This window comes from Lampris incognitus, chromosome 1 (assembly GCF_029633865.1).
Source record: "Lampris incognitus isolate fLamInc1 chromosome 1, fLamInc1.hap2, whole genome shotgun sequence".
NCBI lineage: Eukaryota > Metazoa > Chordata > Actinopteri > Lampriformes > Lampridae > Lampris > Lampris incognitus.
In genome coordinates this window covers 27,984,607-28,008,794 of record NC_079211.1, presented here as the reverse complement: position 1 = coordinate 28,008,794, position 24,188 = coordinate 27,984,607, and the positions used below count along the sequence as shown (strand labels likewise).

At 45.7% G+C, this 24,188-nt stretch overlaps 1 protein-coding gene across 1 annotated transcript in view; it reads right to left on the bottom strand.

The window, feature by feature from the left end:
- The window catches only part of LOC130121862 (testican-1-like), a 245,385-nt gene that overhangs the window by 90,425 nt on the left and 130,772 nt on the right, over positions 1-24,188 (bottom strand). The window contains exon 4 of the mRNA XM_056290805.1: positions 12,724-12,804. Within this exon, the coding sequence (XP_056146780.1) occupies positions 12,724-12,804 (81 nt within the window). The remainder of the gene's footprint in view (positions 1-12,723; positions 12,805-24,188) is intronic.

Sequence of the window (24,188 nt, the reverse complement as noted above, 5' to 3'; positions counted from 1 at the left end):
AGGAGAGAGAAAAATTCAGGTGTAGGGAGGATAGAGGTAACAGAGGAAGAAAGATCAGTGGCAGAGAGAGAGCGGAGGTGTCTACGGGTGGAAACCATGTGGTTAGGGGGAGGGGCTGATGGGGGAGAACAGAGGGAGAGAGAGTAGGACATGAAATAGTGGTCAGAGAGCTGGAGGGGAGTAACAGAGAGATTTGAAATAGGACAGTGTCTTGTAAAGATAAGGTCCAGCTGGTTGCCGGCCTTGTGGGTAGGAGGAGAGGATGAGAGGTGAAGGTCAAAGGAGGAGAGGAAAGAGAGAAGAGGATCTAGCTTGTCAGTGTGGATGTTGAAGTCACAGAGAAGGATAAGTGCAGAGTCATCATCAGGGAAGTGTGAGACAAGTGTGTCAAATTCCTCCAGAAACTCTCCAAGGGGGCCTGGTGGGTGGTACACAACCACAATGGGGAGTTTGACTGGATAAGAGACAGTAACAGCATGCAATTCAAAAGAGGGTGGAGAAAACTGTGGAATGGAAACAAGAGAGTATTTTCATTTCAGGGAGATTAGCAGGCCAGTACCACCACCTCACCTCCCAGCTCTGGGAGTGTGAGAAAAAGAGTACACATCTGACAGAGCTGCGGGTGTGGTAGTGTTTTCTGGCGTGATCCAGGTCTCAGTTAGAGCAAGAAAGTTGAGGGAGAGCAAGGATGCGTAGCCTGAGATAAACTCAGCTTTCAGCACCGTGGACTGGCAATTCCAGAGCCCTCCCATCACCACTTGCCCAACGTGAGTAGAGAGAGTGGGATAGATGAGATTGGTAGGGTCACAGCGCCTAGGAGTGACCCAACGTCTATGCCAGCCCTGGGAAGAGGAAAGGACAGGAATGTGAAGGAAACACATAGTCTATACTAGGTACACAAAATACAGATGACTGACTGGATCTAAAAAGAGAGTCCTTGCTTGATGAAGTCTTGAAAAAGTCGCACTTGCCTTTGTTTCTGAGAGTCCCTGAGAGACACACAGCCTATATGGATGATTATAATTTACAATTGATCACCCAGAGCCTTTCCCTAGCCATAACTCCGCCAAATCCATACCCAAATTTAATCATCTCTAACACTACAATCTGAACTTAACCATCCCTAAAGTAATACAACTAAGCGTTTGATAAGTTGTTGGCAAACGTTGCCAGTCAATGTATTTTGGAAACTGCAGATCATTGGCAGTAACTTTTTTTAGGAACCGATAAGTTGTATGAATGTTTTGTCTGTGAGACTATGTTGTTTTATTATCTCAAATCATTTGTTGCTGCCAACAGGGAGACACAATGACATCACTGAGCACTGAAGCTGCTGCTTGCCACCAGTGTATATACACATGCACACATCCACAGGCAGACACACTCAAATACACACAAGCACACACAAATACAAACAATGCGTACAATGCACACTGGCCTATGTGTCTACCAGAGGAATTAATGTTTCCCCTGCTCCACCGTAACAAACCCCTGCTCCATGATGTACCAGAATGACAGCCGTCTGATGGCAGAAAAACCCCTGGGTAGAAAGAACACCATCAGCACCATCCAGTCAAGAGGTGGTCACTCGACCCTGAGTGACTGCCAATGGTGTGTGTGTGTGTGTGTGTGTGTGTGTGTGTGTGTGTGTGTGTGTGTGTGTGTGTGTGTTTGTGCATGTGCATGTGCATGTGTGTGCGTATGCTGAGTGTGTGTGCAGCATATACTTATGTGCAAGAGCCACCTTTAAGTGTTATGGACCATAATCAACATAAAAAAAAAACACTTCAACATCATGGACACTACTCACCCGTGTGAGAGTACGCAGCTATACAACCAGGCCTACATATCCATTCAGTTACTGCCAGCATAAGCTGTATTCAGACCCTAAACATTCTCAAAACCTCATCTCTAACTTTTTTTAACCCCCCCCCCAATTTTATCCGGCAAATTACCTCACTTTTCCGAGCTATCCTGGTTGCTGCTCCACTCCCTTTGCTGATCTGGGGAGGGCTTCAGACTACCACATGCCTCCTCCGATACATGTGGAGTCGCCAGCCGCTTCTTTTCACCTGACAGTGAGGAGTTTCGCCAGGGGGGCGTAACGCGTGGGATGAGCACGCCATTCCCCCTCACCCCTGAACAGGCGCCCCAACTGACAAGAGGAGGCACTAGTGCTGCGACCAGGACACATACTCACATCCGGCTTCCCACCCGCAGACACGGCCAATTGTATCTGTAGGGACGCCTGACCTGGAGGTAACACCGGGATTCAAATCGGCGATCCCCGTGTTGGTAGGCAATGGAATAGACTACTACGCCACCCGGATGCACCAAATCATGTCTAACTTAACCACATATGGGGGTGAAAAGTTTGCTAGAGCAGCTTTTACTGTGATAATTTTTTAAGTGAGAAATGAGAGAATTTCAAAGTTTGTTATATAATTTCTTGTTACACAACAGAGAGACATTTAAATGGAATAAAGTCCGAATCATCCGATTATCATACCCGACTCCAATTCACCTTGATTGGAAAAGCACAGCTGCAGTTAATTGGAGCGCTTCATTTCTCTCCACCATTGCAGTAATCACCCTTACTGGGATGAGTCTAGCAGAAGTACTGAACGTCTAATGAAAAAAAAAGATTAAATAGTTTTGAATAAAAGATCCCACATAATAAATGATCCCAACGCAGGACGAGATTTTCTCTTCTCAGAGAAATACAAACTCTGAGCTCTCAACCGGCGATGAGATGCTGACAGAGTTGGCGTCGGTCTCAGTTTGACATTTAATTCAATACAGGAGGGACACACACACACACACACACACACACACACACGGACACACACATGAATACATACACACACACAATTTAAAATCTGTTTCTGAGTCATGGACAGACCATGATCTTTCACCCTCCTATACCCACCATGAACACACACACACACACACACACACACACACACACACACACACACAAACACACACACACACACACACACACACACACACACACACACACACACACACAAACACACACACACACAAACACACACGCACAAATCTACACACTCTTAGGTGATTGACAAATGTGGCCTGCTGCCTCACCTTCAGTGTTAGAGATAATTAAATCTTCTCTCACTGTTCTGGACGGAGGCGCTCATTAATCTGAAACTGAGGTGTGAGGGAGTGTGCCCGCATGAATGAAAATGAATCCATGTGTGGATCAATGCACCGTCTCTTCTCTGTTCACCTCTATCACGTCCTTGTCCCCCTTTCCTTCGCCATAGCCTCATCTCATTGCTTCATTCCTCTTTGCTAGATCTCTCTCATCTCAACTGTGACTCTTTCTACCTCTCTTGCCTTCTTTTTGTTCTCCTCACCCCTCACCTTTTCCCTTAAATACTCTCATCCTTCCCCTCTGCTCTCCTCTTAGCCTGTGTTCGTGTCTCCTCTCCTGTTTCTTGCAGTGCATTCTGGGACAGGACATAATGCTGAGAAACCTTCAGGTTCTTCACAGTAGTGCCACTGGGTGGCCATTATCAAGTCAAGTCAGATTTATTTATGGGGCACATTTAAAAACAACCCACATTGACCAAAGTGCTGTGCAGACCAGAGCAGGTAGCTGAAACACAAACATAAGAAACACCGACATAGACAACAAGGCACACACACAGCTTGTAGGCACGAATAAACAACACATGAAATAGGCACAAGCCAGAAATCAGCCACATCAGGTGGATTCGAACGCTAGAGAATAAAAGTAAGCTTTGAGCCGAGACTTAAAAGAGTGGATGGAGGGTGCAGATCTGATAGGGAGGGAGATGCTGTTCCATAGTCTAGGGGCTACAACCGCAAAGGCGTGGTCACCCCTGAGCTTAAGTTTAGATCGCAGGACAGCCAGGAAGTCCTAAATCAGCTGACCTGAGGGACCTGGAGGTGGAATAGAGGGTGAAAAGGTCTGCGAGTTTGGTCGGGTGTCCCTACAGACACAATTGGCCACGTCTGCGGATGGGGAGCTGGATGTGGGTATGTGTCCAGGTCGCTGCACTAGTGACTCCTCTGGTTGGAAGGGTGCCTGTTCGGGGGGGAGGAGGAACTGAGGGGAATAGCGTAATCCTCCCACACGCTATGCCCACCTGGTGAAACTCCTCACTGTCAGGTGAAAAGAAACAGCGGGTGACTCCATATGTATTGGAGGTGGCATGTGGTAGTCTGCAGCCCTCCCTGGATCAGCAGAGGGGGTGGAGGAGCGACCGGGATTGCTCGGAAGAGTGGGGTAATTGGCAGGATACAATTGGGGAGAAAAGGGGGAAACCCCCCCCCCCCCAAAAAAAAGGTCTGTAATTTGGGAGGGGGCAGCCCATTTAGGGCTTTATAAACAACCTGGGCTTTATAGCTATCTTCTCCACCAACAAGTAGATATGTGGTTCTTTACTGAGCATGTACATAACTATACTGTACTGCACATGCACATCTGATGGGAAGTCTACTTGATTTCATCTCCATTTGTCTTTCTCTCTGACCTTAATTAACACTTGCTTCCCTCTCTTCCTTTCTTTCTTTCCGTTCTCTTACACTAAAATGTTATTGTGTGTGTGTGTGTGTGTGTGTGTGTGTGTGTGTGTGTGTGTGTGTGTATAAGTGGATTCACACCAGCCTGATTTTTGTGTGTACCACATCACCAGGACACGCACATAAAGCCATACACTCACACTCACACACACACACACACACACACACACACACAAACACACTCTCTCTCTCTCTCTTGGTTGTCCATCGTGCCCGATGATGACCATCTTCTTCTATTTGTGGGTTCTTTGGTGGCTGAATAGTCCGATCCTGGATGCACAGTTGCGGTTGCAGACCGGGCATGTAAAAGTGGTGATGGAGGGGGTAGGGGTAGCTTTGCGAGCATGCCTCTTCGCACGCTTTGCTACACGGTGTTGTGTGCGCTGGTTTTCCATGTACTTCACTCCCTCTGAGATGCAAGAGCGCCAGGTTGTGTGGCAGAAAGCAAGTTCCTCCAAAGGAGAAGGGTTGATCTGACATCTTTTTAGTGTGGTCTTCATTTGGTCTTTGAACCGCTTCTTCTGCCCACCAGCAGTGCGTTGGCCAAGGTGTAGTTGGCCGTAGAGGACTTTTCGTGGGAGTCGTTCGCTGGGCATGCGAATAACATGCCCAAGCCACCTGAGTTGATGGTGTTTTAGGGTAGACTCCACACTGCAGCTGCCTGCCCGCTCCAACACCTCTGTGTGTGGCACTCTGTCCTCCCAAGTAATGCCGAGGATCCTCTGGAGACATTTTACATGGAAGGCCTCCAGGCTTCTGAGATGGTGGCTGTAGATGGTCCATGCCTCACACCCATAGAGTAGTGTGGAGATGCACACTGCTCTGTAAACAATCACTTTGGTGTGGAGATTGAGGTTGCTGTTTTGGAAAACCCTTCTCCTTAGACGGCCAAAAGATGTTGAGGCTTGTTTGAGGCGGTGCTGAATCTCATCGTCTATTGTGCAGGTGTCGGATAGCATACTTCCCAAATATTTGAAGGCAGGAACAGTGGCCAGTTGTTGCCCTTCTGCTGTGAAGGTTGTTGGGTGGTTTGGGAGGCCGGCAGTCAACTGACAGATTACCTCTGTCTTTTGGGTGTTAATAATCAGTCCCATTCTCCTGTATGCAGTTACAACTGCTGACAGAGTGTTTTGTAGGGCTTCTGGTGTGTGAGCTACCAGGGCACAATCGTCGGCATACTGTAGCTCAATAATGGTCTCAGAGGTCAACTTGGTGGTTGCCTGAAACCTCCTGATGTTGAATAGGTTTCCATCGAGCCTGAAGTCAATGGTAACTCCAGCCTGCTTCTCCAGCCTCCTTCGTAACAGTGTTGTAACAGAGACTAAGAAGATATTGAACAGGACTGGGGCTAGCACACAGCCTTGTCTGACTCCAGTCTGCACACCAAAGGGCTCAGAACTGCAGTTCCCCACTACCACTCGGGCCATCATTCCTGAGTGAAACTGTCCAAGAATGGTAAGAAACTTGGGTGGACATCCAAATTTCTTCAGGACTTGCCACAGCAGGGCCCAGTTAACTGTATCAAATGCCTTTGAGAGGTCTATGAATGCTATGTATAGATCCTTGTGCTGTTCTCGGCATTTCTCCTGGAGCTGGCGTGTGACAAAGATCATGTCAACGGTCCCTCTATCCTTTCGGAAGCCGCATTGTGACTCTGGTATGGCCTGTTCGTCTATTGCGAGTGTTAGTCTGTGGAGCATGATCTTGGCTAGAACCTTTCCAGCAATGGCCAGTAGTGAAATACCCCTACTGTTGGAGCAGATGGATTTGTCTCCTTTGTTTTTATAAATGGCCACAATGTTGGCATCTTTCCACTGTTGGGGGACACACTCATGACTCCACACCTCAAGGATATAGAGATACAGTGTCCTCGTACAGAGGTAGCCTCCTTCCTTGAGGATTTCAGTTGGAATATTATCAGGTCCAGGGGTTTTGTTGTTTTTCAGGGTCTTGACTGCATGTAGGATTTCTTTAAAAGATGGTGGGAGGTCTAGGTCTTGCAAGGTAGGCTGTTCAGGGAGTTCTGCCAGTACAGTTGAGTCCACTGGGGTGGGCTGGTTGAGCAGGGTGTTAAAATGCTCGGCCCACTGCTCCACTAACAGGGCCTGATCCTTGATGAGAGTTGTTCCATCAGCAGACCTAACGGGTGTCAGGGAGCAGTTTCTGGGGCCATAGATGGCCTTAACTGCATCGTAGAAACCATGCATGTCGTTCCTGTCTGCATGAGCCTGGATTTCGTTGGCTTTCAAAATCCACTACTCATTTTGCAGTTTCCGCAGAGTTGCTTGGACCTCAGAGCGGAGGTCTTGCCATTTTTTCTTGAGAGGTTGGGATAGTGGGTTGCTGAGGGCAGCTCTGTGTGCCTTATGCATGTTGTCCAGGAGGGTGGAGATCGTCCCGGCATTGTCATCAAACCAGTCCTGATGTTTCTTGGTTTTGAAGCCAATGGATTGGGCTGCATTGTCAAAGAGGGTGGTGCTCAGAGAGGTCCACTTTTCATCCATCCCAGACTCTGAGTTGATCAGCTGTTCAATGTCAACTAAGTTGTCGGCTAGAGAACGACGGAAGGTGTTTCGGGTGTCGCTGTTGGATAGTCTGGCGCAGTGGAGTGGTTTCTTTTTTGGCCCAGATTGGCGTCTCAAGGGTCGGACATGTACTCTGACTTTTGTCAGGATCATACGGTGGTCTGTCCAGCAGTCTGCTCCTCGCATAGCTCTTGTAAGGAGCACGTCTTTAAGATCAACCCGCCTCACGATAGCATAATCAAGCAGGTGCCAGTGTTTGGATCTGGGATGCATCCAGGATGCCTTGTATTTATTCTTTTGTTGGAAAATGGTGTTTGTGATGGTGAGGTCATGTTCCGAGCACAGACTAAGAAGTCTTATGCCATTGGGGTTGACTTTTCCAATGCCGTGGGCGCCAATCACTCCATTCCAATTTTGCATATTCTTCCCAACTCGGGCATTAAAATCACCAAGCAAAATGACTTTGTCGCTCCTTGGGATGTTGGTGAGTACATCATCGAGTTCCTGGTAGAAGTGATCTTTCTCTTCATCATGAGATAGTAAAGTTGGAGCATAGGCACTTATCAAGGTGATGTATCGACATTTTGCAAAGGGTATACGAAGAGTCATAAGCCGCTCATTAATGCCCACTGGTGTTTCTTCGAGTTTGGGTAAGAGACTGTTCTTAATTGCAAAACCAACTCCATGGATGTGTTGACCTCCTAGGGGGTATCCTTTCCAAAAGAAGGTATAGCCCTCTCCTACTTTGTTGAGCGAGCCCTCTTCAAGGAGCCTGGTCTCACTGAGTGCCGCTACATCCACACAATAGCGCTTCAGCTCGCTGGCAATAAGTGCTGTTCTGCGTTGAGGTCTGTCCGTACCATGGCTGACGTCCAGGAGTGTTCTTATGTTCCATGCTGCAAATCTTAGTGGTATAATGTTTGTTTTTCGACCGCATAGTGGAATGGCCCGGCAGGTGCGGTTTCCTGCCCAGGCGCAGTGTTGAGTGGGCAATTTTTGGGCCACCTTTTCTAGGCCGTTCCCCGAAAGGGGTGAGCAGTGCAGTCCCTAAATAGGGCTGCTCAGACGCACAGGGGTCTACCGGAAACAGCTGCCACTCAATCCCAGCTGCTAACGACCGTTGCGCGGTGCCGCTGGCGTGCAGAGTTCCAACTAAGAGCTCCCAGCTCATTCAGACCTGCTCCCGTCATTGGATACTCCATCGCCGCCAGACTTTGTGAGGTCGGGGACTCAGATAGCAGAAGATACCTGCGCAGAGATGGTTTTTAAAGTGGCATGGGGGGTGCGCTTCTCCCAACGCCACATGACTTGATTGTAGAGGAGATGGTTCCGATGGCAAGGGGGATCCCTAGACAACCGGCACCTCCACACAACTGCAGGGGGCTGCCGGAAATCCAGTTTTTCGGAAACCGCCTCGAAGCGTGCCGCCACAGCTTGCTTTTCTGTTGGGGTAAGCTCCCTTAGCCTTATGTCTTCCAGACTCACCCACAAGGCAGCAGGGCAGTGGTTGATAGGTGCCAGGGCGTGTCCACCAGGGTGGGCCTGCACACCATATCTCTGGGGCCCACTGCTGCTCCGAGATCCCCTGCCAGGTTAGCCTGGGGCCGCAAGACCCCAGTTACCATGTGTGGCCACGGGGAGGCCTGGCAGGAGTCTTGGTGAAGGAGAGGCTATGTACTGGCAAGGGAAGGCTTACACGCTAGGATGCTTCCCTATTCGCCGCAAAGGCTAGCCAGCGGCAGCAAGCTAAGGGCAGGAGGGACACAAGCGGGTTGGAAGAACACATGCACCTTCCCTCCAACTACACACTGCTGCACTAGACGCATCACAACACCCTGTGTGTATATATACACACACACACACACACACACACACACACACACACACTAGAGCTGTGAACGAATGCCAAAAATAGGCCTCGAACGAATAACGAATATTACACACTGAGGTTCGAATGGCATTCGAATACCTTGAATTTGCATATCACCCCCAAAAATCAATACAGAGAGAGTAAGTCTATTGTAGCCCGTGTTTTTATTAACAGCATATTTATGACAACATACAACTCCAGCACATTGTCCGCACATATTAGTCCAAAAACTGTTGTTGAGCACCCCTAAACATAAAATAAATCTGACTAGGAAAAGGCCAGATGATGTTAACTAGGGCCTACTCCGCCGCTTGCTGTTCCGATGCCCTCTTGATCATGTCATATGTACTGTTCCACCTGGTTGGGCAGTCGTTGATGAGCAAAAGGGGTGTCAACCCCAGAAGTCGTTGTTTCTCTTCGAGAAGGCACTTGTCGGTCGGGGATTTGTGGAAATGTGTGGCTGCTGCTTTCAGTCGGCTTATGGCCGTTTCGATGGCTCTGACAGCGAGGCCTTTACGCACAGCCAAGTTGGCAGTGTGCGCAACGCATGGCACGTTCACAGTCTCCAGATGCGTCTCGACTGCATTTACATAGTTCGCCGCGTTATCGGTAGTGACAGCAATCAGGTGCTCCTTTGTGATACCGTATTCATCCAAGACGGATTGAATGCACGCGCCTACGTTCTCTGCTGTGTGGCTCTCCTTGAGCTCTTTCGTTTTGAGAACGGATTCATGTAGTTCCCAGTCCTCGTCTATCCAATGGGCCGTCACTGTTACAAATGACTTGGTTGCGGTAGAGGTCCATCCGTCTGTGGTTATTGCGATATAAGTGTCTTTCAGTGTTTCTTTCATTTTGGCCACTGCGTACTTGTGGGTTTTTTCGATGCGAGTTGTGACAGTGGCACGACAGGGTACCTTGTACCTTGGTTCAAGTTCCTCACTATATGCCCTGAATCCTACCCCTTCAACGGTGCTGATGGGCCTCATGTCTTTGCATATGTGATACACCAGTTTCTGGGTGCACGCTTCTTGTTTCGCAGCAGATAAGGTGGGCGTTCTTGTAAAGTTGTCCAGGCGTTGTTGCTTGGCCTGGGCAGGAGTTGACGTACCGGTAAACGTTACGGAATCGTCTGCTAGCTTTTCGGGATGTTTAGCATCGAGATGATTGCTCAGGTTGGTAGTGGTGGTGCGGTAGGACAGTTCTGTCTTGCATATTTTGCAAACAACTTTGTCACGGGTTCTCTCTTCGATTTTCCCATTAACAGCCCAAAACCCAAAGAATTTCCATACGTAACTTCTCAGATGTTGTGGAGTATGAATGACTCTCGCAGGAGATGTGCTAGTGCTAGTGCTAGCGCTTGGGTCACAGCCAACGTTCTTCTCGGATTCTGCCATTTCCTGTGTTCTATGAGCCCGCCCGCTCGGCGTGGGAACTGACAAGAGCTTTTTAATTTCCGGTTTTACTACGGATGTAGGCTATGCTTATTTTCATAAAATACGTTTCACGAAACCATCATTTATTTCCATTTAAACGTGTGTGCATTAATAATAATAATATTAATAAGGGGGAAAAATATATTAAAAAAATATGTTACAAAAAATCGAATTTCATATTTTCATATTCAAATTCGAATATTATTACCATAATTCGAATGTACATTCGAATTTCAAATGCTATCTGACAGGCCTAACACACACACACACACACACACACACACACACACACACACACACACAAATTGCAGGCAGGTAGAGCTGATCTCATGATCTCATTTATCCACCATCCACTGTCAAATAATAGTAATAAGGACAGACCATGGAAAGAAACATGGAAGCCAAATGAATGCAGCAGAGAACTGAGCAGTATAATGCCATTCATTTGGCGGACAGCATTGGGGAACATTTTTGTGTTCTCAAAAATCTGGACCCCACATCTTTAGTAGAGAGAGGCTGTTTTAAGATATGCACTCATGGATAGATTCAGTCACCTTTTAAACTAAAGTTTGCATGCTAGTCTGACAAACAAAAAAGAAAGATGAGATACACCTACCCTATCATGATCTGCAGTACCGTTGGGGGGGGGGGGTGTGAGGCCTTGTAAGCAAAATTGATGTGCAAGGCCCTGCTGATTGACATGCATGTGCATGAATCACGGTCACATGCACATAGTTATTCTAGTTCTACTGCACGCATAATCTCGGTGCAATTTTTAACAAGTAGAATTAATACAGCATCGTTGTGCACATAGTCTCAGCTATTACTTTTTGCTATTATGTTCTTTCAAAGGAGAAGAATCAACTATAAAACTACTGGCTTTACATCACCAAGTCAGCTCAGCTGTCACTTTATTTTGCCATGTTGAAGTGTGGCAGTTTGTTACAATTCGATATTTCAGGTCTATAGCCTACATTTCATTCAGATTTTAGATCATTTTCCAGACCTGCCATTACACAAAGTCTACAGTCACAGTCACATGCACCCGCTAGCTTTGGACATCTGCTCAGCCACCACATCTCAAGAAATGTTGACAAATTTATCCAGCGATCCTTGCAGTGAATTATGAAAATTTTCCTGCTTTTTAATTTTTTTCATTTTCTCAGCACCAGAATCGTGTTTATGAAATGGGTCACACTCTCGTGCAGCCAACATCGTTTCCCCTTCTCTTCTTCCTATGGTGTAAAGTTCCATAGGATGACCATGTTATTTGGAGCAGATGATTTTTATTTTAGTTTTAACTAGTAGGTTGTTATTTTTTATCTGAGATGGAGTCAGCATTTAGATCTTAGAGCTGAGCACTGCCATGTTCAATCTGTCCGCCATGTTTGATTGATGTTTTATACATATTTAAGATATTTGTGTGACTCGACGCTTTTGGAATCTCTTGAAAATGTACATTCCTGAAAAATTGTTGGGTGTACATGAGCAACCTTGAGTGAGCCATGTTGCTAAATCCTATAATGAAAGCTTTCATGTTCGTGTCAGCTAACAGACCATTAAGCTATGACTGAAGCTAACGTTCGCTAAAGCTCCACATTACTTTGAGGGCTTTCTTTGATCCTCCTGTGTGAGTTAGCCATGCTTTATCTGGCTCAGATCCCTGAGCACGCGTGTGGCTCTCCTGGGCCTACATACTGACAGCATTTCACTCTCCCTGAGACAGGGACAAATGCTAATTGTACTCAACAGTGTTGTCTTCTACCCACACTGCAATAGCAACCAGTTGTTCATTGAAATTACATCTGGGGCAAAGGCAGAACAGATCAATTTCAGTTTAGTGCAAACTGGAACAACAGATTATTATGAGATATCAAGGACTAATTACTGAAGCATTCATAACCACCATCCTGGCAATATTGAGAGATGTCACTTTATTGATTCACTATCAGACTTGCAGGTTCTTTGCAAGATCAGAAAGAGAGCTACAAACGGACAGTATGATTTTGCATTTGGACAGAGTCATATAACTGTGCTGATCCTAACTGCTAGTTCAAGATGGAGATTTTCGAGATGAGGTGGTGATAATCTGGTGGTGGCCATGTGCGAGGGACAGAGTGAGAAAGACACTAATGCATTTGCCTTGTGGTGTACAAATTCGTCAATTCCATCAGCAACTTGGGAGGTGCATGAATTAATAGTCAAATCTGTTGTACTAAAACATGGTTTTGGCAGTGAGACATCTATACTGAATGATTGTATTTTTGAATTTACTTCAAAGGAGCTTCCATTCTGATATGTAATGCTTGTGCTGACTCACCACCCTGTTTGGTCCTCTTGGCTGAGCCAGAATGGGTCTTGGTTCCTGCCTCACCATGTCTGCCAGGCCGGGCCTCTCTTTCTGGAAAAGAAACCCGATAGAAACACCTAACATGTTGATAATTAATAAAGAAGGGGTGTCCGGGTAGCATAGCGGTCTATTCCGTTGCCTACTAACATGGGGATCGCCGGTTCAGATCCCCGTGTTACCTTCGGCTTGGTCGAGCGTCCTACAGACACACAACTGGCCGTGTCTGCGGGTGGGAAGCCGGATGTGGGTGTGTGTTTTGGTCGCTGCACTAGCCCCGCCTCTGAACGGTTGGGGCGCCTGTTCGGGGGGGGGGGACTGGGGGGGAATAGCGTGATCCTCCCACGTGCTACGTCCCCCTGGCGAAACTCCTCACTGTCAGGTGAAAATAAGTGGCTGGCGACTCCACATGTATCGGAGGAGGCATGTGGTAGTCTGCAGCCCTCCCTGGATCATCAGAGGGGGTTTAGCAGTGACCAGGATGGCTCGGGAGAGTGGGGTAATTGGCCAGATACAATTGGGGAGGACAAAAAAAAGGGGGGGGGGATAAATAAATAAAAATAATAATAATTCATAAAGAAGCCATGTTATCCATGTTTCACTAGAGTGAATAAAATACATATTCCAATATCAGACTTCGGCGATGCATTGAAGGTCCTCATGCAAATGCTGAAATTTATTTTAGTTTACCATCTAATGTTTTCTGAAATTGGGCAAAAACGCAGGGAAGTGGCTAATCATTTAGATTCAGCCTAACACAAAGACACAAACCACAACTTGGGATGTCAATGTAAGCTCCTTGTTATAACATAGTACATGCTTTCATAAGGTACACTACACTCAGTGACACAAACATCAATTTTTTCCAGTGAAATGACAGTATTCGCAGCATCATAATGCAATAGCAGACAACTGAAAATGTCCTATCCCTTCAAAGATGAGCAAAATGTAGCACTAATGTACATATGTTTGCACAAAAATACACAAATCCATCATGTGCATGTGCACACACAAGCACTCATACAAACACACACTTGGGCAAATTGTCCGTTTATCTGATTGAAAGGTTGTGTTGTATTAAGCCCCTCTAAAACAGTCAGTTCAGCACAATTCACACACCACAAAGGTGGTGGTCCATTGATTCACGGCTTCATTCTGAACCAAGCCAATATTTGTTGTTGAGTTCAGCCTTGTAAGCTGGAAATTCAGCTATAAAAACTCAGGCTATGGATTCACCCTACTCGCTGTAGACTCATCTTCACTATCATCACTATTCCTTAATAAGTATTCTTCCTGCCTCATTACCATTTTCCGCTATTCACCCTCCTCAGTCTTCCCTCTAAAACCCCCCCGTTCCTCCATTCATTATTTTCCATTCTCTGTGACACAGTAGGAATAGAGATTAGATTACTTTTGCCAATGTGATTTGATCTCAGCTTTTTGCTAAATTAACTAAACCCATGGTTCAATTGAATGTGTGTGTTTTCTTTATCTAAGTCTCAGCAGGTTCCATATATTACCATATTACTTCTTGTACATGTGAGTGTGTGCGTGTGTGAGTGTGTGTGTGTGTCCGTGTGCGTGCATGTGTGTTAAATGTGCTGTGCATGGATGGATATACGGCATGCTTATTTGCATTTATGGTGATCGTTCCATTTGTGTGTACCATAATCATCACTGTGGATTCTCATCCCCCTGAAGCTGGCAGATAAGAGCCTCGCTGAGGGTTGTGGGTGTTGATATGGAAGAATTTTTATGATGTGACCACCAGGTCATTAAAAATAGAACTGTAAACAATGTGTAGGGAATGCCTGCAGAGTGAGCTGTGACTATTCTGTACCTTACAATGAAATCAAGTTATTTTTTCCTCACCTGCTCTGTTTAATACACTGTAGGGTCTTAGTTTGTTGTTTAATTTATCCTTCTTTTATCATATTCTCTCATTCTTTCAGCTCCTTGGGGACAAGTCAAAGATCACCTTATTAGACTGTATCACCAATGAGGTTTGGAGGTAGAGGGGTTGTGAAGGACAATTAAGTGGTAAAAAAGCAAGAAACGTAGCAAGGGAAACCGCTCCAGAGAGAGAGAGAGAGAGAGAGAGAGCGAGAGAGAGAGAGAGAGAGAGGGGACAATTGAGGTGGCGTTAGATAGTTAGAGAAATAGCTGGTGCAGTACAGTATATAACAATAGTGGCCTTCTGTGCTGTGAAAGCACAACATTACAGTTAGTCATCCTGATTGGCTATTTGGGAGGAACAGATTTTTGTGACAGCAGCTGTCAAGATACATTGCTTAGGCTGTGCATTCTATTTCTCCATCCAAACGATAACACACACACACACACACACACACACACACACACACACACACACACACACACACACACACACACACACACACACACAAACACACACACACACACAGGGCTCTTCAGTGTCCCTCTGGACCAGATCTGATAATCGGGGACTGCATTTTGTAATTCTCCCTTTGGCATCATTCCCCAGAAGATACATTGAAAATCTGAACCACACAAATCTACTGGACATGTCCTTACAAGAAAGCACAAAATAGAATTAAAGGATCCCTAAGTCTTCAGAATACCAATCCTGTTGTTGGCACAAGGATGGCAATATAACACAACAACTGATGTGGTGCCTATGACTCTTCCCCTCTTCTCTCTGCTCAAGCTTAAGCAGAGTTTCCGGGAAACTCTCCCAAACTTTCTAAATGGGACCGAGCAGGAAATAACGCAGGTCTGCATCAGTAAGGAAAAATAAGTTAAGACTTGGTCTCTGGGGGAAGACCCGGAGGAAGTTTATCATCTGCTGGATAATGGGATCCAATGGAGAGCTGTGGAAACTAAATAAACAAGCATGACCCGGCTGTGATTACAGAGGACAGACAGAAGCAGGGTATGTGTCTGTGAAGTTGTGGCATCGCCACAAGCAAGATTCAAACTATTTATTCGGTCCTTGTTTTAACAGTGTTACAAAAGAATGCACATATACATAGATAAATAATAACAAATGATATCAAACAAACGAAAAAAGCATGAAAGCATATATACGCATGTTTGGAGTGCTGATTAGAAGAGTCAGTCTATCATCCCCCTGCTCTCTGCCAATCATGGGAATGCATGTTATGTCGGTCAGTGGTTGGTGGAGCAGAGGTGGGGGGGGGGGCTGGCCCCCTGCTGGCCCTGGCTGTAAAGGTGTGTCTGAAGTACCAGCTTCAGGCCTTCACCTGGGACAACTATGATGATGAGAGGGTTCTGCAAGGCATCATGGCTGAAGCGTTTCCAGCCGGCCGCAGACCCAGTATAACCACCAGCAGCTTTATCTCACATATTCATGACACCAGAAGTAGGGCTGTGAATCACCCTGATTACCCCCTCAGTGCTGCAAGCGTTACCTATTGAGGACCCTGTTGTGGCCGACTGCTTAATTGACCAGAGGGCAGTAGAGAGCATTCTGGTCGTCAAGAATCGTAAAGAAGCTCGTCAAGTGCTGGAGAGCAGAAACCCAGCTAAGAACTGTACCCAGGCTTTCTCTCAGGATGGAGACCAGATCTTTAATAACCTCATATTTTGGCTGATCAGTGTATATATTTAATAGCCCTCTGTGCCAATCTAATGATATTATTTAGTAACAATATTGCTTGTTTGTTCCCAAAATGCCATGATTGTTGTTCACTGGCCATGATTCTTAAGTGTCTGTCACTAATGGTTGCTTAGCTGTGTGTGCGCTGTCATGATGTGTAGGCTTAAATGAAATGTTGTTTTGTGTGGTACGTGGCTGTCATTCGTTTTACACATAGTTTTGCACCCTGGCCTGTTGTCACCATATTCCGCTGATGTGCACACACACAGGTTTTCTGATGATGCAATTATTTGTAAGGAGGATTTGCATCTTATTAAGAAATTAGCTGTTTTTTGTTTTGGTGCTAACTCTCACTCTCTCCACGCTGTGTGCTTGTTGCATTGCCTAGGTGGGATTAGCATCTTAATTTTTGTTTCAGAGCTGGAATTGTCAGTTGATTTTTGCAGTACTACAGGAGAGGACACAGTAAGCTAGGCTGGTAGCTTGCTTTATTTTCCTGACGAGGGAAGGGTGGTCAGAGGGCCAAGGTTTAAGAGCCACGGTTCACTACTGGTGTACAGTACATGTTTGAGTGGCTCTCTTTCACCTCTTTCCTCTTAATGGGAAACACTGTGGTAAATGTCAGGGTATGGCTGAAATTTTAATGGCTTTAAGGCAGTCAGTAAGTGCAGACTGTTGCAGTCAGTCACATTTAGGGCCAAGAGCAAGAGAAAAAACTGTGTGTGTGTGTTTACGCAAAACAGTGTCCTGAAAATATATACTTAAGTATGGTGCCTTCAGAAAGTATTCACCCCCTCTTGAACTTTTCCACACATTGTTCTCCTCCAAATTTTAATACATTGAAAAATAATTTGCCCCTTCACTACAGTCAACAAAATCTATGAAGCTAAAAGAAAAATGTATTCAAAAACATTTGTTTTTAAAAAATGAAAGACATCAATTTCTAACATGCCCATTTATTCATCCCTCCTGCCAGAGTCAATACTTTTTGGCGAGACCTTTGGCAGCATTTACAGTTTTAATGATTCTTGGGTCTGTGCAGTTAGCTGCAGATTTGGGGGATTTTGGAATCTTTACCCATTCCTTCCTGCAAATTTGTTCCAAATCTGTTCCTGTCAAACTAAATGGAGAGTGCAATTTTAAATCCATACCATACATTTTCAATGGCATTTAGTCTGCTCTTTGTCTAAGCTCATGCCAAAATATTAACTGTGTGGATGAATGACACCATTGCCTGTGTCTATAATTAGTCTAATTGGCTCAGACAGGTTAAAATTGCAAAGATACTGCCATGAAAAAACCAGAGATTTAAATTATGTAGAAAACAGCAGGACATCTGCAGAATCTTCATTTGGTGAAAATCAAATACAACCATTTCCTTGAGTGACATTTTTGATATTAAAAGTAATCAAATGACTCTCTGATGTGAAAACATTGCTCAACCAACTGGATGGAATATGAAAGTTATTTCTTCTGTTCATTACCACATTTAAGATTAAATTTATGCATTTTAAGAGGCGTCTGGGTAGTGTGATGTTCTATTCCGTCGCCTACCAACACAGGGCTCACTGGTTCGAATCCCTGTGTTACCTCCGGTTTGGTCAAGCGTCCTTACAAACACAATTGGTCATGTCTGCGGGTGGGAAGCTGGATGTGGGTATGTGTCCTGGTCACTGCACTAGTGCCTCCTCTGGTCGGTTGGGGCGCCTCTATGGGGGGGGACTGGGGGGAATAGTGTGATCCTCCCGCGTGCCACGTCCCCCTGGTGAAACTCCTCATTGTCAGCTGAAAAGAAGCGGCTGGCGACTCCACATGTATCGGAGGAGGCATGTGGTTTTCTGCAGCCCTCCCCAGATCAGCAGACATAGTGGAGAGCAACGACCGGGACGGCGTGAAAGAGTGGGGTAATTGGCAGTATACAATTGGGGAGAAAAAGGGAGAAACCCCCCCCCCCAAAAAAAAAAAAATTATGTATTTTATATATCTATGTGCTCAAGCTGTATTCTCACATTGAGAGTGATTTACGATGCGACTAGAAAGTAGGCTGCCATAGACATCTGGCAAACATTCAGTTTTGACCCAGATTTTGCTTAGTTTTTGCCTAGATGACTCGATGTTTTTTTCACCATCAATTCACCCAACAATTGCTGACTGGGTCATAAATTGAGAACGCAGTCTAGGGTGAGTATTCTCCATTTATAAGCTCATGTTTTTTTTGTTTTTTTTTAGGGAGGTGCCATCTTCGATCTTTGAGCCACATAATGTCAACGATGAGCTGAAAGGGAAGGCAAAGCCTGTCTCTGTTTAAGGAAAACTGTCGATGTAGTGTTGAAGCAATCCTTTCATATTAGTCATTTGCTTTACTGTCAATATCAAAATGATTGCTTAATACAGTTTTAATTTGTTAAGACAAAGTGGACTAATGCTTATCAGTTAATTTCCTTGTTGTTTTCTTTTTTATCATACTTCTGAGGATATCTAAAAACTTCATTTTGACATTTTAGGGAATTATTTCTGAGGGAATAGAAAAAAATCTTAACTCCACAAAACAGCAAAACAAGAAATAATGAATGGGGAGTGAAAACCTTCAAAGTGAGCAATTTTTGCGTGAATCGCTGGTGAAAAAGCATCCTGACATTTAAGCTAACACTTTGACAGCCATCTATGGCAGCACACCTTTTAGACACAGCGTATATATAGCTCTCAGTGTAAGAGTATGGCTATGCACTTTATGAAATACATATATTTAGGTTTAAATATGTTAGAGGGCAGAAAAACTACCTTCTAATCAAATTTAATTGCCTGAGCTAAAACTAGGCTAGACTTAGCCAGGGGATATTCGGGGTAGTATTAGAGGGCTAAGCAAGCCAGTGTACAGCATATCTGCTGCATACACCTCCCTCGACATCTAGATGGCAGCTAGTGCACACTGGGTTCTGCAGCCACTGTGAGCAAGCACACATATGGGAACAATGGGAGCGTGTGCACGTCATCAGTGAGGACGAGGGGGCACAAAGAAAGAATTTACCTGTAGTGATCTAATCTCTGATGGCATAGACATTTTTCAAACCCTAAAATTCAGCATGGCGACAGCAAAATAAAAATGGATGACTTATTTGTTCCCTGTAATACAAGCTTCAGATGAAAAAAAAAACAACACTTCTTGTGCTTAAAATGAATTCAGAATGCAAACAAAAACTAAAAATTCAATTTTCAAGACAATTTTTTCTCAAAATGAGAAAGCAAGTTGAGTGAGACCATAAAAATAGCAGATTACAACAGAACCAAGCACCATTCCCATCACTTTTTGGCTGGAACAGACCAGCAGGCCAGCCCTACAAACGTGACTGTCCCTGACTGACTGACTGACTGACTGAGTGATCAGTTTGACACGACTGAGCTGCTGGATCAGGTAACCAACGATAAACACGGAAGAAGGAGTTTGCTCTTTCAAAATGAATCAGTGCAGCATGCTAACGAATGGGTCACTTAGATGAGGGATGAAATGTATCTGTCAATACACGTTGTATCCAGATGAACTGATTCAACCTTCTTTAACGAATGCAATTATTTTGCTGCTCTTTCCACATCTGGTTATGCACTGTAACAGTCCAGTGTAAAGCAGAGTAGGAGAGAAAACAGCTCTCCATGCACCAAGAGGCATGAGGGAGAGCGCACAGATAAAGCATCCCAAATAACAATCACTCTGACAAAACACTCACAGGCGAATTCACTAAGAATGGATTACGGCCACTGATAGCACCATGAATTGTGCATCACTTGCAGTCGCTATCTGCCCCATCTCAATGTCTGATTAACAAACGATATTGCACTAATTATAATACAGTGCAAACACACCCATAACGTTTTGTGATATTCTCCAAAATATCAGCTCATGAGGACGCCTGGCATGGTGATGCCATGATCACTGGAAAGTCTGGGCGTCAGTTACCACCAACTCTTGGAAGATGCCAATAATTTTCACTCTATCTGGCTATTAGTGCTGCTGTTTTTGAATTGAACTTTTTTTTCCAATGAGGCTCATTTGCATAGAAAGGGGGCAATTTTGTGCCAAATGTATGCATATTACCTAGTACAAATACATGCAAATAGCACTGGAGTACCAACACACTATTTGCTTGGCTGTGCAGGGGTACATTTCACCCTTTGCAGGTGCTTTGAGCATTACACTATTTCTTTTTGTCTTTATTTGTGCATGTTTAGCGGCTGCAAAAGTTGCGCAATCATTTTGTTAATTTGTCCGTCAACAGGGTGAGAGAAACATCCGCGGATAGAAACAGGTGAAGTTAACAGATAATTAGAATAGTTATAATTACAATTAAATTCTCTTTAAAATCAAACCTTCCAAGATATGAGTGGAAAGTATTGTTCTTGCAACTTGAATGTAGCTTGACAATGTCATGTGATATGCTACTTCAGCACACTTTAACAACAAATATTACTGGGACCACTACAGAAAATTGCAGAGAAGGGCGTCGGGGTAGGGTAGTGGTCTATTCCGTTGCCTGCCAGCACGGGGATCTCCGGTTCAAATCCCGGTGTTACCTCCGGCTTGGTCGGGTATCTCTACAGTTAAAATTGGTCATGTCTGAGGGTGAGAAGCTAGATGTGGGTATGTGTCCTCATCGCTGCACTAGCACCTCCTCTGGTCAGTCGGGCACCTGTTCGGGAGGGAGGGGAACTGGTGGGAATAGCATGATCCTCCCACATGCTCTGTCCCCCTGGCGAAACACTTCACTGTCAGGTGAAAAGAAGTGGCTGGCGAATCCACATGTATCGGAGGAGGCATGTGGTAGTCTGCAGCCCTCCCCGGATTGGCAGAGGGGTTGGTGCAGCGACTGGGAGATACAACTCCCAGATAGCAGACACACTTGGGCCTAATGTGGAACACTTTTGGTACCTACAGCTCAGTTACGGCACTGGCAACTGTTGTTTGGGCCAGACGTGGCCCAAATGTCATAAGCCGGGCCTGACTTGAGTTACAGCACATACTATGTGGGCCAGATGTGGCCCAAGTGTGGCCCAAGTTTGGCTGAGTTGAGGCAGTCACACTCACCCTGAGTCAACGTCGTCATTCAAGGCCAAATGTGGGCTGTAAATTAACTGCAGATGTGGGCCATATTTGGGCCAAAGATTCTTTGTTATCTGGGTTGGGGAGAAAAAGGCGGAAAATAATAATAATAATAATAATAATAATAATAAAAAAAGAAAATTGCAGATGAACATTTAATATCCAGAATTTCATATTATAGACACTACCGCTGACTATCGCTGTAACAAATTGGCCACAATTTTGAACACTGACCATACACGGTCCAGACATATACTTTGGTTTTGACCTAGTCTAGTTAATCCTTTCTTCAGGATCCAATATCTTTGACATGCTGTGTAATGAATGAAAGGTCTAGTGTTTAACTTGACCCACTCACGGATGTACGTGCAGTGCGTGTGACGTATACAGGAAGTGAGAAGCACATGTTATGAAGGTTGTATGTCGGATGAACGCTAGTAAAAGCTACACAGTTAAGAACCTACGAAGTCGGCTCGTTCTTGAATTATTCTTATGTCAGTAAGACAAGGCGTCTACGGACATTACATGGTGTCAGAATAGTCTGTGTATCGGAACACGAGTGGTCATGCCGAAGTTTAATCCGCCGAGTGAATTCAAGTTTGACTGCCCCGTTGAATGGCCGGAGTGGAGACAACGGTTTTCGCGCTTCAGGCTCGCGACAAAGCTGGATAAAGACGACGGGGAGATTCAAGTGAGTTCGCTGATTTATGCAATGGGCAGCGAGGCTGAAAAGATATTCAGCTCGTTTGACTTCGCGGCGGAGGGTGATAAAGTGGACTATGATATCGTACTGAAAAGGTTCGACGACTACTTTATTCCCCGCCGTAACATCATACATGAGAGGGCGTGCTTCTATCAACGTAGCCAGCAGCCAGGAGAGACAGCGGAGATGTACATCCGGACATTGTATGAGCTGTCTGAACACTGTGAGTTTGGGGACAAGAGGGATGAACATATCAGAGATCGTCTGGTAGTGGGCATAAAAGATAAGGTGCTCTCCCGTCAGTTCCAGCTCACAGCGGACCTTACTCTGGTGAAAGTCATTGAACAAGTGCGCCAGGCGGAGGCAATAACAAAGCAGCTCAGCCTCCAAGCTAACCAACCAGAGGCCCAGCTGGCTAACGTCAATGTTGTCCGACGGCGGGACGGACGCCAAAACAAAAAGGGCGGACAGCGTCATGGTGGCAGCAGTCCGGCAACCAACAAAGTAGAGGAATGCGGGAGGTGCGGCAAGACGCAGCACACCGATGAGCGGAAGTGTCCTGCAACGAAGAGTAAGTGCAACAAGTGTCATAAAAAGGGACATTGGGAGCGTGTATGTCACTCTAAAGCGGTGAGAGAAGTCACTGAAGAGGTTAAACAGCTGTACTTTCTGGGAGAAGTTGGCAAAGAGAGCAGTCAGGAAGATTGGACTGTTAGTTTAACAATAAGTGATGTACCAATAACCTTTAAAATTGACACGGGGGCTGACGCTACTGTTATCAACCAAGGGACATTTAAAAAGCTGAAGCCAAACATAAAACTGGGACCTCCTGACACATGCTTCATAAGCCCAGGTGGAAACATCAGCTGCATAGGACAGTTTCAAGCCACAACCAACTACAAGGAGAAACAATACTCCTTTCCAGTGTATGTGATCAAGGGGAGAGGCAGCTGTCTGCTGAGTCGTCCAGAGGCAGTGGAGATGGGTCTAGTGAAGCGGATGAATGAGGTCAGTGGAGTTTTCGGTTCAAGTGGACTGCTGAAAACAGACCCAGTGAAAATAGCTCTGGTGGAGGGTGCCCAGCCATACGCGGTGCATACAGCCAGACGGATACCGCTGCCACTTGTACCACTGGTTAAGAAAGAACTGCAGCGCATGGAAAATGAGGGCATTATTGAAAAAGTGACTCAGCCCATAGAATGGTGCGCCGCTATGGTGCCGGTGCTGAAACCGAACAAGAAAGAGGTTCGCTGCTGCGCTGACCTCAGGAGGCTGAATCGAGCGGTGAAACGTGAGAAATACGTGCTGCCCACTATGGAGGAAATAATGCCAAGGCTCGCAGGGTCAAAGTTCTTCACAACGTTGGATGCAGCAAGTGGGTTTTACCAGATCCCCTTGCATGAAGACAGCAGGGGGCTCACCACTTTCATCACCCCATTTGGGAGGTATGCTTTCTGCCGCCTTCCATTTGGTATAACGAGTGCTCCAGAGATTTTCCAGAGAAAGATGGCGGAAACTCTGACCGGGCTAGAGGGCACAGAGGTGTACATGGATGACATCCTTATACATGGAGAGACTGAGGAAATCCATGACCGGCGCCTAGCAGAAGCGCTGGGGGTCATTGAAACAGCAGGTCTCAAACTGAACCAAGCGAAATGCAAGTTCAAACAGAAACAAGTCCGCTTCCTTGGTCATATCATCAACGAGGCAGGCATCAGACCTGACCCGGACAAAGTGGCCGGAATAGAGAACTTTCCTCAGCCCCAGAACGTGACGGAACTCAAGAGGTTCCTCGGGATGGTGAACTATTTGGCAAAATACGTCCCAGAGCTGTCCACTGTAGGTCAGCCGCTTTATGGACTGCTTAAAGCAACGACAGAGTGGCTGTGGGGACCTGCACAGAACACAGCATTCCAAGACCTTAAAGCAGCACTCGCCACCGCCCCGGTACTCACCTTTTATGACGTCACTAAGGCTACGGTGGTGTCAGCAGATGCCAGCAGCTACGGGCTGGGGGGCGTTCTGCTCCAGCAGCACGGGGAACA